At 37.6% G+C, this 18,707-nt stretch overlaps 1 protein-coding gene across 1 annotated transcript in view; it reads left to right on the top strand.

Annotated features, from left to right (window-relative positions):
• Positions 1–18,707, top strand: part of HERC5 (HECT and RLD domain containing E3 ubiquitin protein ligase 5) — a 58,257-nt gene that overhangs the window by 29,615 nt on the left and 9,935 nt on the right. Inside the window, exons 16-20 of the mRNA XM_081304568.1 lie at positions 1,362–1,532; positions 2,104–2,253; positions 2,857–3,023; positions 8,989–9,055; positions 9,885–9,955. Of these exons, the coding sequence (XP_081160694.1) occupies positions 1,362–1,532; positions 2,104–2,253; positions 2,857–3,023; positions 8,989–9,055; positions 9,885–9,955 (626 nt within the window). The remainder of the gene's footprint in view (positions 1–1,361; positions 1,533–2,103; positions 2,254–2,856; positions 3,024–8,988; positions 9,056–9,884; positions 9,956–18,707) is intronic.

Here is an 18,707-nt window from a genome sequence, read left to right as displayed (position 1 = left end):
CCTGAAGTTGTCAAGGGAGCCTGTAGTCTTCTGAATAGTACTCAAAAGAAGTATCACTAATCTAGGTGTGATTAGGATTACTTCTAATACTTAAGGAGGTACAATATAATGGAAAGGTATACAGCAGGAATAAAATGTGACAAAGGAGCCTTGAAATTAGGACCTCTATAGGTAGTACTCTGAGTGTTCCATTTCAGTGTACTGTCAGCAGCTTAAGTGTTGTGTTTGTCAGGACATCTAGCAAAGTGGTTTTGGACCTAAAACTGGACAAGTGAAAGCATTAAAGGGCCTGGGGTATAGCTAGGTTTATATGGTAGAGCACTTGGCCCTGGGGTCAATCTCCAGCATCACTCCACACACACCACCACTCCAGAAAAGAAAAATTCACGAGGAAAATATATCAGATAATCCCTACCTCACTGTTGTTTTGAAAGGATTAAATTTTTAATAAAGCATTTAAAACAGTACCTCGCACAATGTACATTACCCAAAGTAATAGCAATTGCTATCACGTACTCTTATATACAGACATGTATATATGAATGTATAATATTCAAATAAAAGTCCTTAAAATAAGATCCTCTCACATAATGCATTTACAAAATAGGATATCATTTATAACTTTTAAGTGTGATCATTCTTGGAATATTTAACAAAGAAAATGAATTTTAAAAAGACACAAAAACTTCGTTTTGCTTCAGCTCTCATACCCTATTTTCCCCTGATTTTAAGCAAACTTCCAGTGATAATTTTAGTTCTTTATTATTTATTTTTTATATGTGGTGCTGAGGATTAAACCCAGGGCCCCACACATAACTAGGCAAGCACTCTATTGCTAGAGCCACAGGCTTCCCAAATTGCCATTTAATTTGAGAATAAACATTCTACCTACCTTAATTTCCTCTCTCTTCTCTCTCTCTCCTCCCCTAATTATTCCTCTCTTCTATTAACTTCTACCTGGGTTTTTCCTACAGCCTGCTTCCTTTCTAAACATCTGACTTTTAAATGAGAGTTTTATGCTGCAGTGCACTGTCCCAGTGAATAATATTGAATCTCTCAGCCTTTAAAAATCTAAACATTAATAGTTGTGTTAAGATAAAGTGGTCCAGTAAAACCTACATTTGGTCACTTCCCTGCATGTTTAGTTTGGCTCTGCACAGTATTTTGTTCCAAAGGTCCCACATTTCTTCTGCTTGCTAAGAGCAAATACTGAATGTATTGTTTACTTCCAGGGGTTTATATAAGGCTCATTTCATAAATGCAAGGTGTAATTATAAGTAAAACTGGTTTATTCCATTTTACAAATTTCTACTTAAAGAGGGAAAATAGCAAAATGAAATGAAACATTTTTCTTTCCTTAGGAAAGAAAAATGCGAGCTTACGTGAGTTTGGCAGGAATTATTGAACAAGAAGAATCTGAATTAGCTTCATTGTCCACCTTTAATCTAAGAGTCAGAAGGAATCACTTGATTGAGGATGTTTTGAGTCAGCTCAGTCAATTTGAGAACGAAGACTTGAGGAGAGAGTTGAGGGTAAAGTATAATTATCATTTATAATTCTTGGTGTTGAGAGAAGAAAAAAAAGAAAGGAACAAAGGGTGTTAGAGGAAGTCCTCTCCCTTTGCCACAAGGTGGTCTGTAGGGGCTTTTTCTGGTCCATTGTGTTTCCATTGGTAGTTGTAGCATCTCCTCAGTGCCCTTGGGGCAAGTGTACATGCTCTGGCTTTCCAGTTTTTTGAAAATCCTAATATTTATGATTTGTTTATTTAATTTTTATTATGTTTAAGGGACCTGATTACTAAAATAGAGATGCCAGTCAAGGACTGTTTTATGGTAAAGACTTCTAGGTCTGGGGTATAACAGATTTAGGATGAAATCTGGACTGTGCTCCATAGCTGTTGACAAAAACTTGGGAGAGTTATTGAAATTCTCAAGCCTTATTACCCTCTTAGAGTTAATTGGGAAACTAGATAGGATAAAACAAGTAGGATGCAAACCACAATACCTACTAAAACTTGGGTTCAGAATTGTTAGTAACTATTATTACAAAGAGAAACTTCATACAGAGCCCTGGAAGTGATAACCTTATTTGCTGTTTCCCCAGGTTTCATTTATTGGAGAAATTGGATATGAATATGACCTTGGAGGAGTCAAGACAGAATTTTTCTACTGTTTATTTGAAGAGATGACCCGGCCAGAATATGGGATGTTCATATATCCTGAAGAGGCCTCCTACATGTGGTTTCCTGCCCGGGTAAGCCCTCTTTTCTTTGCTTGTGGTATTCCATGACCATAAAAATGTGTCATATGCCACAGAAAACTATTTTATGGTAGGAGTTATTGATGTCATTTTGAGATAATCTTATAAGGATTACTAAGCCAAATATGTTTTTGTTCCTGTTATGGTTTTAGTATAATGAAACTGTGGTAGGCACTTAATAACCAAATATATTGATTTAATATCCAAATATAAATCCTAAATATCCTTTTTTTTTTTTTTTTTTTTTTTTAGTACCATGGTTGAACCCAAGGGTGCTTAACCATTAACTGAGCCACATCTCCAGCCCTTTTTTATATTAGATTCAGAAACAGGGTCTTGCTGAGTTGCTTAGGGTCTTGCTAAGTTGCTGAAGTTAACCTTGAATTTATAATCCTCCTTCCTCAGCTTCCCAAGCCCCTGGGATTACAGGTGTGCACCACTACACCCAACTAAACCCTAAATGTTCTTACCTCAGAATTTTTGATGTTATTTTGCAATTTGATTTTGTGAAAGTGGAAAAGGAATTTACCTGACATGAACATTTCACTGTAATGAAAAAGAATTCGTAATACTTTGAAATTGTTTTTTTCTTTTCAGCCTAAATTTGAGGAGAAGAGATATTTCTTCTTTGGGGTTCTCTGTGGACTTTCCCTTTTCAACCGCAGTGTGGCCAACATCCCTTTCCCACTGGCACTGTTCAAGAAGCTTTTGGACCAGGTGCCATCATTGGAAGACTTAAAAGAACTCAGTCCTGTTTTGGCAAAGTAAGGAACACAGTCCCCTTTTAAGATCTTACCTAAAATATATTAAGATATTAAGATAAATATTTAAATATGCACATTGCATTGTTATTTCATGTTTGACATTAGCATTTTAGGTACTTTGAACCACTTTTAACCCTGGTAAGAACTGTTGGACAATAGTTTCATGTTCTAAAATTAAGAAGAGTTGATTGTTCCTATGACTTACACCTCGGCACTCAGTATTATCTTTGAGCATTTTCTATGTGGAAAATTTCATGGGCAGACACAATACCTTGGTGCAAGATCGGCTAATGATGTTTATATTAGATGTTTCGTGGTCATCACTTTTTTTTGGGGGGGGGGGGCACTCGGGATTGAACCCATGGGTGCTTTACCACTGAGCCACATCCCCAGCTCTTTTTAAGTTTTATTTTGACACAGGGTCTCTCTAAATTACTTAGGACTTTGATAAGTTGCTGAGGCTGGCCTTAAACTTGCAATTCTTCAGCTTCAGCCTATGGAGTTTCTAGAATTACAGGCATGTGCAACCACACCAGGCTAGTTATCACCTTTAAGTAGAAATTTACTTTTTAGTTGAAAGACAAAGTACCACGTGGGAAACATCGGTAACATACATTATTTTCCCTGCTGTGCAACACTTTCCCTACACATCCTTAATACAAATTGACAAAGTATCTGAGAAGACAAACAACAAAAGAAACAATAAAGTGGCTCACAATTAAAAAGGTGTTCAGTCTCACTAGTGCTCCTGGAGTATATGTTAACATGAGAAGGTATCTGGTGCTTCAAACTGAGGGAGGATTGAGATATCGGTGCTAAATTGAGGTAACAAGGGTTTGGGGAAAGGTTTACTCTTATTTCAGGTATTTAATGAAAATGTGAATTAGTACTCCTTTTTCAGAACAGTGTGACATGGTACTTGTGAAAATTAAAACTGTATATGCCCTTTGACTCAGCAAGTCTACTTCTAAATATTTCACTTTTAGAAATATATAGCCACAGGCCGAGGGTGTAGCTCAATGGTAGAGTGCTTCCCTAACATATGTGAGGCCCTAGGTTCAGTCCCCAGCACTGCAAAAAGAAAAAGAAGAAGAAGAATAAAGCAAAACCCTGCAATAGTTTGTGATACTAACCTACATTGTATTATAATTTATAAAAATATAAGAGCTTCCTAAAATGTCCTTTAATATTTATGTCTACACATATATATATATATATATATTTGGGGGGTGGGTACTGGGGATTGAACTTGGGGGCACTTTACCATTCAACTACAACCCTCATTGGTTTTATTTTGAGAGAAGGTCTTGCTAAGTTTCTGAGACTGGCCTCAAACCTATAATTTTCCTGCCTGAGCCTTCCTACTCACCAGGATTACAGCAAGTACCACTATACCCAGCGTATTTAGTATATTTATGCAATCAGGCATAAAGATTTTTTAAATAATGAAGAGATTTTTTTAAATAATGAAAATAGTAATATGATCCTATTATGAATACCTCCATTTTCTAGTTAAGGAAACTGAAACAGAGAGGTTAGGTAACTTGCAGAGGACCCCTCAGTGTCAGACCCATGATTTGAACATAGATCTGGCTCCAGAGTCCAATTATTTCTCATTATACTAAATAATAAGACAAGGAAAATGTAATAAAAACACAAGATTTGGAAAGAAGATAAATTTGTCATTGTTTTTACGGCAAACACTGAAGAAGACCTAAATAATGCTTATACCTAAGAAGACTTAACTAACTTTAGTCACTTTTATGTATTTTTTAAAATATTTTTTTAGCTATTGGTAGAATTTTATTTTATTTATATGCAGTGCTGAGAATCAAACCCAATGCCTCCTCACACATGCCAGGCAAGTGCTCTACCACTGAACCACAGCCCCAGCCCCTGTATTTTTAACATACATAAACTCAGTAAATATATATATGAATAGCACTTCTCAGATTTTCAAGTTTGAAGATTATCTCAAAATCATTGAAGACCACAAAGAGCTTTTTCTTTTGTTGGTTATATCTGTTGGTATTTACAGTATTAGAAGTTAAAAATGAGAAATGTTTTAAACACAGGAATACACAAACATTCTGTTAGCTATCAGAGCACTCCACAGTTTCACATAGCCCCTGGAAAATTTCTCTGTACTCATGAAACAATGCACAAAGGCAAATAGCATCTTAGTAATATGAAAGTAGTTTTGACCCTGTGAGCTCTCTGTAAAATCCCCAAGGTTCCCAGTAGTTCTTGGTCTGAGCCACATTTTGAAAACCACTCACTGATCTCTCTGAATTCTGTAATTCTCCAGTTTTTTCCCAGTAGACTTTTTATTAAACCTCATAAGCTGATTCTAAATTTTCTATGAATGAACAGAGGACCAAGAATAGCCAGACATAATTCTTCAGGTAAATAAAGATGGAGAACTTGGCCTACCAGATACCCAGAATTATTGGAAAGCTGTACTAATTAGAACAGCATGTTAATGGTGTAGGGTTTCCAGTGGTGCTGAAGAGAAAGCTCAGAAAATGACTTGGGTATATATGCAGTTTTGTTAGAGGTTGCATGTTAGATTAATGGAAATAGTATTATTTAATAAATAGATCTGTAAAAACTTATTACCCACCTGGGAGAAAAGTGACAGTAGATCATTGCCTAATGCCTCACACAAAAGTCCTCCATGTGGATAAAGGACTTAAGTATTCAATGCAAAAATGACTAAAATATAGAAGATGGATATAGATACTGAAGATCTATAGGACAGAGTTTTCAAGACATAGAACCAACTTTTAAAGAAAAGATTGATAAATTTAACAGCATTAAGATTAAAGAGCTTCTCTGTTCACCAAGAGATAGATACCTTAATGAAACTGGTAGATATTTGAACTCATTTGAGGATGATAGAAAAATGAGAGGGGGAACTGTTGCGGTCTGCCTACCCCATGCTATAGTATTTGGGGGAGAGTCTTTAAGAAATGAGTAGATCCCATGGCAAAGCCCTTTTCAGTGGGATTAGTGCACTTATTCCCCTCTTCTGCCTTGTGAGGGCATATTAAAGGCACCATCTGTGGTGAACTGTCCCCTGCTAGACACAGAATCTGCTGTTGTCTTGATCTTAGCTTCTAGTGAGAAATAAATTTCTATTGTTTATAAATCATCTTCGTATAAGATATTTTGTTACAGAAGCCAAAATGGATGAAGTCAGAAATGAGAAGACAAGAAGGGGATATTACTATAACAAATATGTGAAACTGTGGAAGCAATTTGCAAGCATCTAGGTAATAGGCAGGGGCTGGAATTGTTTTGAGATATGGTTTGGAAAAAGTCTGTAATGCTGCAAACAGACCATGAAGGGCTATTCTGATGAGGACTCAAAAGAGGAAAGTGGTAGAGAAGGCTACAGTCTTCTTGGACATTACCTAAGTGGTTATGATGAAGGTGTTGGGTAGAATATGGACACTATAGGCCATTTGATAAAATTCTCAAAACAAGTGAGGGATGTTATTTGAAACTGGAGAAAGGGCAGTCCTTATAATAACATGGCAAAGAAGTTAGCTGAATTGTGTTTATGTTTTAGTATTCTGTGAAAGGTAGAATTTATGAGCAGAGAATTGTGAAAAGAAATTTCTAAGCAAATTGTTGAGGAGCAGTAAGATTTCTTGATTGCTTAAAGTAAAATGTGAGAAGAGAGAAATGATTTAAAGATTGAATTTGTGACGCAGTGATGTACACCTATAATCCCAGCTATTCAGGAGGCTGAGACAGGAGGATCACAAGTTTGCTGGGGTCGGCCTGGGCAACTTACTGAGTCCCTGTCTTAAAATAAATTTTAAAAAGGACTGAGATGTATCTGAGAAGTAGAGCATCCCTGGCATCAGTCTTTAGTACTAAAAAAAAAAAAAAAATAGGAATTTGTACTCAAAGGGAAGTAGAACATAAAGATTTGGAGAAATTTGCGGCCTGGCCATGTTGTAAAAAGCTGAAAAGGTGTGTTTGGGGGAGAACTCCAAGGGGGTGTGGCCAAGCAATCTTTGGTAAAGAGGGTAGTGTGGATTAACTGGGGCCTGGCACTGTTCACCAAGATGATGGGAAAATGACTGACAGCATTTGTGGAAATCATCAGAGCTTCCACTCAAGGCCTAGGATACAGAACTGTGTCAAAGGAGAGACCCTAGGTATCATCAGACCTCACGGTCTATGCTTGGCACTATATCAAATCTCTGCTCCCTGCATTCTAGCACAGTGCTCAGCCAATCCTACTGGGCTCCACTGAACTTGGGTTTGGTGTGGCTGCAGTGGCCACCCTTCTTGAGTGTACAGGTGGTAAATACACAGGTGCTAGGGGCTCAGGTGCCCCCATATTTGTAAGCGCACAGAGCACACATGCCTGGAGGTATGGCTTCCTTGACAGATTTCAGAGGGTGCCTGACAGAATCATTTGGCCCAGGCAGAGAATTGCCAAGAAGTGAGGCTTCCCTAGAGACCCCAGGACAGTAGAGCCACCAGCAAGCCACTCCAGCCTAAGAGAACCACAGGTATATGGCTGCCACCATTGAGAGCTGTTAGGTGGACTATGCCTGGCAAAGCTATGGGGGCAGTTTCCAATCCCAGTCCTATCAAAGGTGAGCCATCCAAAGATTATTCTCAGACCTAAAAATTCCATGTTCACCGTTTGGGGTTTTTTGGATTTAACTTGGGAACTGTTTCCTCTTTCTCTTGTCTCTTTTCTAGCTTTTTTAGGGGGACGAGGGGTACCAGGGATTGAACTCAGGGGAACTTGACCACTGAGCTACATCCCCAGCCCTATTTTGTATTTTATTAGAGACAGGGACTTACTGAGTTGCTTAGCGCCTTGCTAAATTGCTGAGGCTGGCTTTTAACTCTGTATCCTCTCGCCTCTGCCTCGCAAGTTGCTGGGATTACAGGCATACACCACACACCACCACGCCTGGCCTCTTATCTCTTTTCTAGAATAAGAATGTCACCTATTCTGTCATTGGAAGCAATAACTTGTTTGATTTCACAGGGTTACAGCTAGAGAGTAATTTGCCTCCTTTTCTCCCTAAAAAACAATAAGTATGATCTATTATGTTACAATATTGTAATAAAAGTCTGGTGGGGGTCGGGGAACACAGCTCCAGAGACCTTTCCCAAAGATAGGTGTCCCTTTGGAAATTTCTTTGAAGCTACACCTGTGTCTTTTACACACTTTCACAGATCTGACCATACTGTAGGGGGGACTTCCTCAGCATACCTCACATACGTCCCTCAGGGTTAGTTGGTGATGGGTTAGTCTCACCTTTTACATTCCCTATGCCTTCTGTGTTAGGGTCTGCTTGAATGCTAAATGAATAAACGAGTGTGTAAGCAAAAATCAATGCGAGACATGTGACTTTGAAAGTATGTATAAAGTACCACAGCATGACAGGCTGGAAATCTGAAAAGGCTGGCCCCTGACCTCTTGATGGAAGCTGCTGTGAGAGGTGCCTTGAAATTAATAAGATAGTAGAATTTCAGGTTTTTCTTAAGCTCGATGGTACTGGGAAAAGAGAAGAGAAGGTCCTTTAACTTACTCCTCAGATTTCATGATATCCAATATTGATAGGAAACTTATTAATCTGTAGGTGAAATTCAAAAGCATAAAGAGGGCTAATGCCAGTTTGAATGAATTTTGGTGTCAGTAAACATGTTTTCCTTTTCTAGCTAGAAACCTGCATCACTGGGTTAAGAAAGTTAGGGTTGAAGGAAAAGAGCTACAAATCAGAAGGGACCCTACAGATAAGCTTCCTGTGCCTCACATTTTAGCTGAGTTCAGGCCCAGTTTAACTGTCAATCCACAGAAAATGGGTGCCATAAACATTAACCCCCACCTTTGGATTAGCTGTACTCATGCCATTAGTTATTATAGATGGTGATCTAAAATATCTAGTGATGAGAGATTACTTTTAAAAACAAAATTCTTTCTTAGGAGTTTGCAGACACTTCTGGATGATGAAGGCAATTACTTTGGAGAAGTATTTTACGTCCATTTTAATGTGAGTAACAATAAAAACCTGATATTCAGTTTTAGCTTTGATTAATAACCCTTTAGGTACTTTACCTAAATGTCACCTTTTACTTCAAAAAAAAATTCTAAATCATGTTAATGAAAAGAGGTTTTTTTCCTTGTTTTTCATTAGTTGGGTATATTAAATTTTACTATGTAACAACCTACCCTTAAACTTAGTAGCTCAAACATGATTCTGTGTGTCTGGGCTGGGTGAGTGGAGTTGGGTGATCTGCCATGGCCTTTACCACATGCCTGGTGATGGGCAGGTGGATTGGTTTATGGAGTGTCAGCTGAAACAGCTGGTCTTTGTTCTATGTGGGTTCTTATTTACTAATAGGCTAGCCAAGGCTGCTTCACGGGGTAGATAGCAAGCCTAACACACAGCAGCTTCTCTGTCAGATCCCATTGGCCAAAGTACTGCACATGGCCACCCCAGATTCAATGGCTGAAGATATGCACTCACCTCTTGATGGGAGGTATTGCCAAGTCACATTGCCCCTTTTAGGGGAAGGGAGGAATTGGTAGTCATTTTGCAAATCTGCCACACTGTCTACACTACATGTAAAGCAAATGTTGAGTTCTGACAATTTTCTAATTAGTTTGTTAAATCTGATCAGTTAAGATGATTCAAGTTTTGAAAAAAAAACTAACATTCTTCATGATGAATGGTAGTTTTTTGTTTATACCTTTCTTCTAGTTTTTAATGACAAAGATGTACATTCTCATAAATCTTGTAGGAAAAGAGATTCACTCCAAAGTATTTTTGGTGGTGATATACTGTTGGAGATGTTATCTGAGTTTATTTGTGTTCACAGTTGCATTGGGACAGAAATGACGTAGACTTAATTCCTAATGGAAGCTGCATAGTTGTCGACCAGACCAACAAGTATGTACTAAGAAATAAAGTATTTGGTTTCTATATACATAATATTTATTTCACTAAGCTCTAAAAGTTCTTTTTATTTTGTATAATGTTTTTTATTCCCGTTAATCATTTTTCAGTAGGGTAGAGGAGTTGTGTGTTGTATGTATAGATATGTACACCATGGGGTTCATACTGTAATGAATGGAAATGGCATTCTCAGAGAAACCTCCCCTTTTCCTCCTGTGTAAAATAATATACTACTAACCTCTTTTTTTCCCTTATTTTGCTTTAGTTTTTTTTTTTTTAACACTTCACTTGCCCTCAGGATTTATTTGCTTAGTTGTCAGTGCATGCCCCCCCTCCCCCATAGTGAAAGCTGTGTGGTGGCAGAGACTTGATCTGTATGTTTCACACTGCATGTTCAACCCTGAAGTGGTCTATAGTAGTGCCCAGTATGTAGCAGGCACCTTGTATTGAGGAGGTTATTGTGATATGACTTCACTGCACCTGTGGGATGCTACTTAAAGCCACATAGTTTAGGATCATAGTTCATTCCCTTGATGGTTGGTTACATGACAAAGAGATCTCTAGGGAGCATAGTGGCCTAATCCAAATCTATTCTTAATCTATTTCTTAATTTTTTTTAACTTTGTATTGAGATGTAGAGATATGCACATAATGAGGCTTTCTAGGGAGAGCTTGGCAGACACTTATCCTAAACTGTTTGGCTCAAGTGAAAAGAAGAGGCAGATGCCTCTGGTTTTTATGGTGGTTCAGACATGAGACCATGGAGAGTGTCCCCAATGTAGTCCAGTGATATAATATAGAAAATTCTACAATGATAAGTGTGTATCTTAATGAATGAATGTACTTATGTAATTACCATCCACACTGAGAAACAGATCATTTCCAGCTGTATAGTTAGTTGTATACTGTGTGAATATACTAAAGTTTGTTCACCCGTAGTGTTATTGACAGACAGGATGTGTTTCAAGTCTTAGATTATTGTGAGTAATGCTGTGAACATTCTTGTGTGTGTATGTGGTTGCTTGTGTATGTGCATGTTTGTTGTATATAACTAGGAGAATTATTTCTGGCAGTCTTTGTGGTTGCCCCATGCAGGATGGGATCAATCCCCCCACCCAGTATTGGTTGGAGTTTTTAAAGTTTTACTGCCACATGTACACATGAGAGTATAAGAATATTATGCATATAATGAGGCTTTCTGGGGAGAGCTGGGCAGATACTTATCCTAAACTGTTTGGCTTAAGTGAAGGAAGAGGCAGATGCCTCTGGTTTTTATGGTGGTTCAGACATGTGACTATGGTGAGTGTTCCCATGTAGTCCAGAGCTTGTATAGTTTAACCTTCCCCCGAGTGCCAAGGGAGAGAGCCTAAGGGCTTTATTACCTATTGTGCAGATGTGGTGATAGGGGGAGTAATGGGACCTGAAAGTGGGTAATCTGCAAACATCCAGAATGGAGACAGACTTCTACCAGCAGGGTATGAAAGTGCTAATTGCTCTACAAACTCTCTGATGGTTGTTATTGTTAACATCATTTGGGTGGGGGGGACCTGTGTTTAAACTCAGGGACACCAAACCACTGAGCCACATCCCCAGCCCTATTTTGTATTTTTTTAGAGACAGTATCTCACTGAGTTACTTAGTGCCTCACCATTGCTGAGGCTGGCTTTGAACTTTTGATCCTCCTGTCTCAGGCTCCCCAGCCTCTGGGATTACAGGTGTGCACCACCACGCCTGGCTTGTTAATCAGACTTTTTAAATTAGCTATTATGGGGGTGCATTGTAATATTTCATTGTGGATTTGGGTTTGGATTGTTTTGATTTTTAGTACTAGGAATTGGATCCAGGAACCCTTTACCACTGAGACACATCCCCAGTTCCTTTTATTTGCTGAGGTTATCTTTCAGTTTAGGATCCTCCTGCCTCAGCCTCCCTATGTGCTGAGATTACAGGTGTGATCCACCACCTGACTCATGGTTTTAATTTGCTTTTCTCTGATGACTAAAATCCTTCACTGAATGTATGACCCTGTGTTTTCTCCTAGAGGCTTATTTTACTTATCACATTTAGACCTATAATCCAAGTGATTTTTTTAGTAAGATGTAATATAAAAGGTTTCTTCCTGTTCTCTCCTTTCCTTCCCTCTTTTCCCTCATCCAATTGATCTAGCATCATTTATTGGAAAGATTACCTTTTCTGTTATATCGCATGTCATTTTTCCTTTAAAAAAAAATGACCTTGTATTAGCATCAGTTTCTACAACCACCACCATGACCTGCTGGGATTCTGAATTGTGGTTGAATTGAATCTGTAGATAAATTTGGAGATAGATGACATCTTAAAGTATTAAGTTTTTAAATTCATGAATATAAAATCTCTTTCCATCTGATTAGCTCGTTGCTCTCAGAAAAATTTTGTGGTTTTTTGTGTAGAAAGCATGCCTATGTTTCATTGGGTTTACTCTTAGCTTTTGATGTATTTTATGCTAATATAAATTTTATCACTTTTAAAATTTCAGGGTTTTTTTTAATTTATTTTTTAGTTGTGGTTGGACACAGTATCTTTATTTATTTTTATGTGGTGTTGGGGATCGAACCCAGGGCCTCACCCGTGGCACTCTACCGCTAAGCCACAACCCCAGCCAAAAAATTTCAGTTTTCTAATTGTTTATTTTTGCATATAGAAACATTAGTTTTAATACATTGAGATTCAAGGATTTTTTTTTAACCTTTATTCTATGGTTATTCATTTGTATGTGGTGCTGAGGATCCAACCCAGGGCCTCACATGTGGTAGGCAAGCACTCTACCGCTGAGCTATAGCCCCAGCCCCAAGATTCAAGGATCTTAAATCCAGTTATTTTAATAGTTTTTCAATAGATTCTTCAGGTTTTTCATTTTTGTTTTTTTGGGGGGGTACACATTCATGTTTCTGCAATTAATTAGAGTTGTAAGTGTATCCTTGCAGTTCTTAAAATATCCTCTGTTGCAGTGTCCAAAACATCTAGGGCAGCGTTGTATGGAAATGGTAACAGCAGGCATTCTTTTGCTTTCTTCATCTCAAATGTAATGTTTTCAGTATGTTACCATTAAATGTGGCATTTGCCATAGGTTTTAATTTTTGCCAGATTTAATGTTATTTCCTTCTGTTCTTCGGAGTTTTTATTATGAGTAAATGTTGAATATTCTCAAATGCTTTTTCTGCATCCATTGAAATGATCATGAGTTTGTTTGATGAGGAGAATTGTACTATTGCGTTTTCAAATGTTAAACCAACTCTGTGTTCCTGATATAAACAGAGTTTAGTGATAACCTATTATTCTCTTTATATATAGCTGTTTGCTACTATTTGGTTTATGATTATTTCATCCAGTTTGTAAAAAGCATAGTTTGTAGGTTAGTCATTTTCCTCTTTTACGATGTTGATACTAAGGTTGGCATTGAGCTTACACTGGTCCCATTGACTGGGTAGGCCGTCTCCTTTATCCTGCTGTCTGGGAAAATTTATATATTATTGGTGTTGCTTCTTTCTAAAATATTGAAAGAATTTCCAGTGAAGCCATTTTATTATTAGTGAATTTTTATTATAGATTAAATTTCTCACATATACTCTTTAAACCCTATTAGAGAAGAAACTATTTCTAAATTGTATTTTTCTGGGAATCTGTTTCTCATTTTTTTCCAGTGGTACTGGAAAAAAAACAGGGAACTCTGCCACTTAACCATATTCCCAACCCTTTTTGTTTTTTGAGGCAGTGTTGCTAAATTACTGAGGCTGGCCTCAAATTTGGATTTTCCTGCTTCAACTTCCCAAATTGCTGGGATTACAGGTGTGTGTCACTGTGCCCAGCTTAAATTTTCATATTTATTACAGAGAATTATAATATCCTTTTATCAGCTTCTTTTTTTTGTACTTGGACACAATACCTTTATTTTATTTATTTATTTTTTATTTATTTTAAGAGAGAATTTTTTTAATATTTATTTTTTGGTTTTTCTTTGGACACAACATCTTTTATTTTTATGTGGTGCTGAGGATCGAACCCAGGGCCTCACACATGGTAGGTGAGCACTCTACCGCTGAGCCACAACCCCAGCCCCATTTTATCAGCTTCTTAAAAATCTATGCCAGTATCTGGAGACATTCTTCTTTTTCATAAATGTGGGAGGTATGCTACTAAACTTGGGATCTAGTAGTTAGAGAAGAGAAATGCTACACAGGTCAGCCTCCTATAACCAAGAACTAACTGCCCTAGCATGTCAGTAACACTAAGATTGGGAAGCCCTGTTCTCTAGCTGATGTCTCCTTTGCATTCCTGGTAGACGATCTGTGCCTCCTTTCTTTCCTTGATCAGTAGTCAGTGTTTTTTTCAGCCTTTTGACTTTGTTGGTTTTCCCTCATATTCATTGATTACTGTCCTCAAAAGTAATAATTTCTTTCCTTTAACTTTTTTGGGGGTTTAACTTATGTTTTTCCTCTAATTTAACTGATATATGATAAGATTTATTTTCAGTCTCTTGTTTTCTGATATATTATTCATTTAGTGCTATAAACTTCTGAGATTCAGCTGCCTAAGGGCCTGGGAGTGTAGCTCAGTGGTAGAGTGTTTGCCTGTGTCAGATCCACACCCCAGTTGTACCCTGGCAGGCAGGCAAGTTGTGGAAAAGCCAAAGAAAGTACCTGAAAATAGCATTGAGAGACTGACTTCCTGGGAAAAGCTTACAAGAGATGAGTGACTGTTCCAGCAGGAGTTCGCTGGTGATAGGCTGAACAGGTAGAACCTCTGCCCCTCATGACACTGCCCCAAAAAAGGAGCATTTCCTTCCCTCACAGCATTTTGTCCGGTGTAGATGGCTAGATAAGTGACACTGCACAGTATCCTCCGCATAGTGTCCTCATCAGCCATACCAGTTACCAGATGGAAAAGGGTTTTTATAGGTTAGCTGGTGGAAGCAATGGCATCATTAAGTTGTTTGGTTTGCTTTGTTCCTTGTATAGCCAGCATTCCAGAGTAGATTGCAAGCAAACAGTTTTGCAGAACATTAACTCGGCCTAGTTCTCAGCATTTGTGAGAAAAAGCATTGTCCTGCAAGATAATACTTAGATCTAAGTGTCCTGTCCATAGCCCACTCTCATTGTTCCCTTAACCTGGCTTGGGTCCTGGGAGCCAGGGGGCATTTCAGCAACATTGACATTCTTACACTGTCAATCATGTTGTTTGAGTCTTGTCTATTTTTAAGTTTCTGTCTGCTTTTTCTATAGGTATTGGGGGAGATATATTAGAATCTTTCAATATGTATATGGATTTTATTATTTATTCTTCAGTTCATTTAAATTATTAATTCATGGGGCTGGGGATGTGGCTCATTGGTAGAGCGCTTGCCTAGCATGTGTGAGGCACTGGGTTCTATTCTCAGCACCACATATAAATAAATGAATAAAATAAAGGTCCATCAATGTCTAACAAAAATTTTTTAAATAAAATAAATGAATTATTAATTCATATGTATCAAAGCTATATTACCACACAAATTTTAGCATTGTAATATCATTTATTTATTTATTTAGTCCTAGTCTTGTGTCTAATTTAAGTATACCTGTACTAGGTTCATGTTGTTAGTGTTTGCATGGTATATCTTTTCCATGCTCTGACTTTAAATCTTTCTGTGTCTTCACATTTAAGGGTTTTTGTTGTTGTTTGTTTGTTTGTTTTAGACTGTCACAACTTGTCTTTCAGTTGAAGTAGTCCATTTTTTACGTTTATTGATATTTGTTGGATCAGGATTTTTTGTTTCTTTTTTCTTACCTTTTATGTTTAATCAATGATTATTTATTATTCCATATTTTTCCTACTGTTTTGTTACTATTGCTCATTTTTTGCTATTCTTCTAGAGGCTGTCTTAGAGATTACAGCCTGTTTCCGAGACATCTTAAAATCTCATCTAATATAATACCTTTGCCATTTCTCAGACTGTACGGGACGTTAAAACATGGGAGGCAGGGTTACTAGGGATTATACCCAGAGGTGCTCTACCACTGAGCTATACCCCCAATCCTTTTTATTGTATATTTTGAGACCTCACGAAGTTGCTGAGGCTGTCCTCAAACTTGCTGTTCTTCAGCCTCAGCCTCCCAAGTGTCTGAGATTGCAGGCATGCACCTCCATGACCAGCAGTGGGCCTTAGGACACTATTATTCTTAATTAATCTAATTCTACATCAATTTTAAATACTAATTGTAATCATTCTCTGATGGAGTCAGTCAGTGTTCATTTGGACTCGCTCTAATTTTCCTTTACATTGACCATCATTCCTTCAGCACTTCCCTTTGCACTTGGGATCCACTTCCTTTCTAGAGGAAGAAATACTTATAGTGTTTCCTGTAATTCAGGTTGCCTATTTATTTATGAACTCCATTAATTTTTGTTTTAAAATCTGAAGTGTCTTTATGAAGTCTTCACTTTGAAGAAGAGTTCAAACAAGTGCAGAATTCTAGGAGGACTGGTCTCTCACCACCTTAAGAAGTGCCATTCCATTGCTACTGGCTTTCATTACCCCACTGAAAATCATCACTTTGTCTTTTTGTTCCTCTTTTGAAGTCATATGAGTTTCTTCTTGGACTGTTTTGAAGGTTTTTCATTTTGTCTTTGATCTTTTATTATATCTTTCTTTTAATTTTTCCATCTTGCATTTCTTTTTTTTTTTTTTTTTTTTTTTTAGGTTTTCTTTTTTTTTTTTTTTTATTGGTTGTTCATAACATTACAAAGCTCTTGACATATGATATTTCATACATTAGATTGAAGTGGGTTATGAACCCCCAATTTTACCCCAAATGCAGATAGCAGAATCACGTCGGTTACACATCCACAATTTTACATAATGCCCTAATAGTAATTGTTGTATTCTGCTACCTTTCCTATCCCCTACTATCCCCCCTCCCCTCCCCTCCCAACTTCTCTCTCTATCCCATCTACTGTAATTCATTTCTCTCTTTGTTTATTTTCCCATTCCCCTCACAACCTCTTATGTGTAATTTTGTTTAGCAATGAGGGTCTCCCTTCATTTCCATGCAATTTCCCTTTTCTCTCCCTTTCCCTCCCATCTCAAGCCTCTGTTTAATGTTAATTTTTTCTTCCTACTCTTCCTCACTACTCTGTTCTTAGTTGCTCTCATTATATCAAAGAAGACATTTGGTATTTGTTTTTTAGGGTTTGGCTAGCTTCACTAAGCATAATCTGCTCTAGTACCAACCATTTCCCTGAAAATTCTATGATTTTGTCATTTTTTATTGCTGCATAGTACTCCATTGTGTATAGATGCCACATTTTTTTTATCCATTCATCTATTGAAGGGCATCTGGGTTGGTTCCACAGTCTAGCTATTGTGAATTGTGCTGCTATGAACATTGATGTGGCAGTATCCCTGTAGCATGCTTTTTTGAGGTCTTCAGGGAATAGTCCGAGAAGGGCAATAGCAGGGTCAAATGGTGGTTCCATTCCCAGCTTTCCCAGGAATCTCCAAACTGCTTTCCAAATTGGCCGCACCAATTTGCAGTCCCACCAGCAATGTACAAGTGTACCCTTTTCTCCACATCCTCGCCAGCACTTGTTGTTGTTTGACTTCATAGTGGCTGCCAATCTTACTGGAGTGAGATGGTATCTTAGGGTGGTTTTGATTTGCATTTCTCTGACTGCTAGAGATGGAGAGCATTTTTTCATGTACTTGTTGATTGATTGTATATCCTCCTCTGAGAAGTGTCTGTTCAGGTCCTTGGCCCATTTGTTGATTGGGTTATTTGTTATCTTATTGTCTAATTTTTTGAGTTCTTTGTATACTCTGGATATTAGGGCTCTATCTGAAGTGTGAGGCGTAAAAATTTGTTCCCAGGATGTAGGCTCCCTATTTACCTCTCTTATTGTTTCTTTTGCTGAGAAAAAACTTTTAAGTTTAATTAAGTCCCATTTGTTGATTCTAGTTGTTAACTCTTGTGCTATGGGTGTCCTATTAAGGAATTTGGGGCCCGACCCCACAATCTGTAGATCGGAGCCAACTTTATCTTCTATCAGACGCAGAGTTTCTGATTTGATATCAAGCTCCTTGATCCATTTTGAGTTAACTTTTGTGCATGGCGAGAGAAAGGGATTCAGTTTCATTTTGTTGCATATGGATTTCCAGAAACAAAAGAAACTATTGAAAAAATTAACAAAACTAAAAGTTGGTTCTTCGAAAAAATAAATAAGATCGACAGACCTCTAGCCATGCTAACAAAGAGAAGAAGAGAGAGAACTCAAATTACTAACATACGGGATGAAAAAGGCAATATCACAACAGATGCTACAGAAATACAGAAGACAATTAGAAATTATTTTGAAAACCTATATTCCAATAAAATAGAGGATAGTGAAGACATCGATAAATTTCTTAAGTCATATGATTTGCCCAGACTGAGTCAGGAGGATACACACAATCTGAACAGACCAATATCAATGGATGAAATTGAAGAAGCCATCAAAAGACTACCATCCAAGAAAAGCCCAGGACCGGATGGGTATACAGCGGAGTTTTACAAAACCTTTAAAGAAGAATTAATACCAATACTTTTCAAGTTATTTCAGGAAATAGAAAAAGAGGGAGCTCTTCCAAATTCATTCTATGAGGCCAACATCACCCTGATCCCGAAACCAGACAAAGACACCTCAAAGAAAGAAAACTACAGACCAATATCTCTAATGAACCTAGATGCAAAAATCC

Source organism: Spermophilus citellus (genome assembly GCF_964194105.1).
Source record: "Spermophilus citellus genome assembly, chromosome: 8".
Lineage (NCBI taxonomy): Eukaryota > Metazoa > Chordata > Mammalia > Rodentia > Sciuridae > Spermophilus > Spermophilus citellus.
Note: the sequence above shows the minus strand (reverse complement) of the source record. Positions and strands in the feature narration are given on the sequence as shown.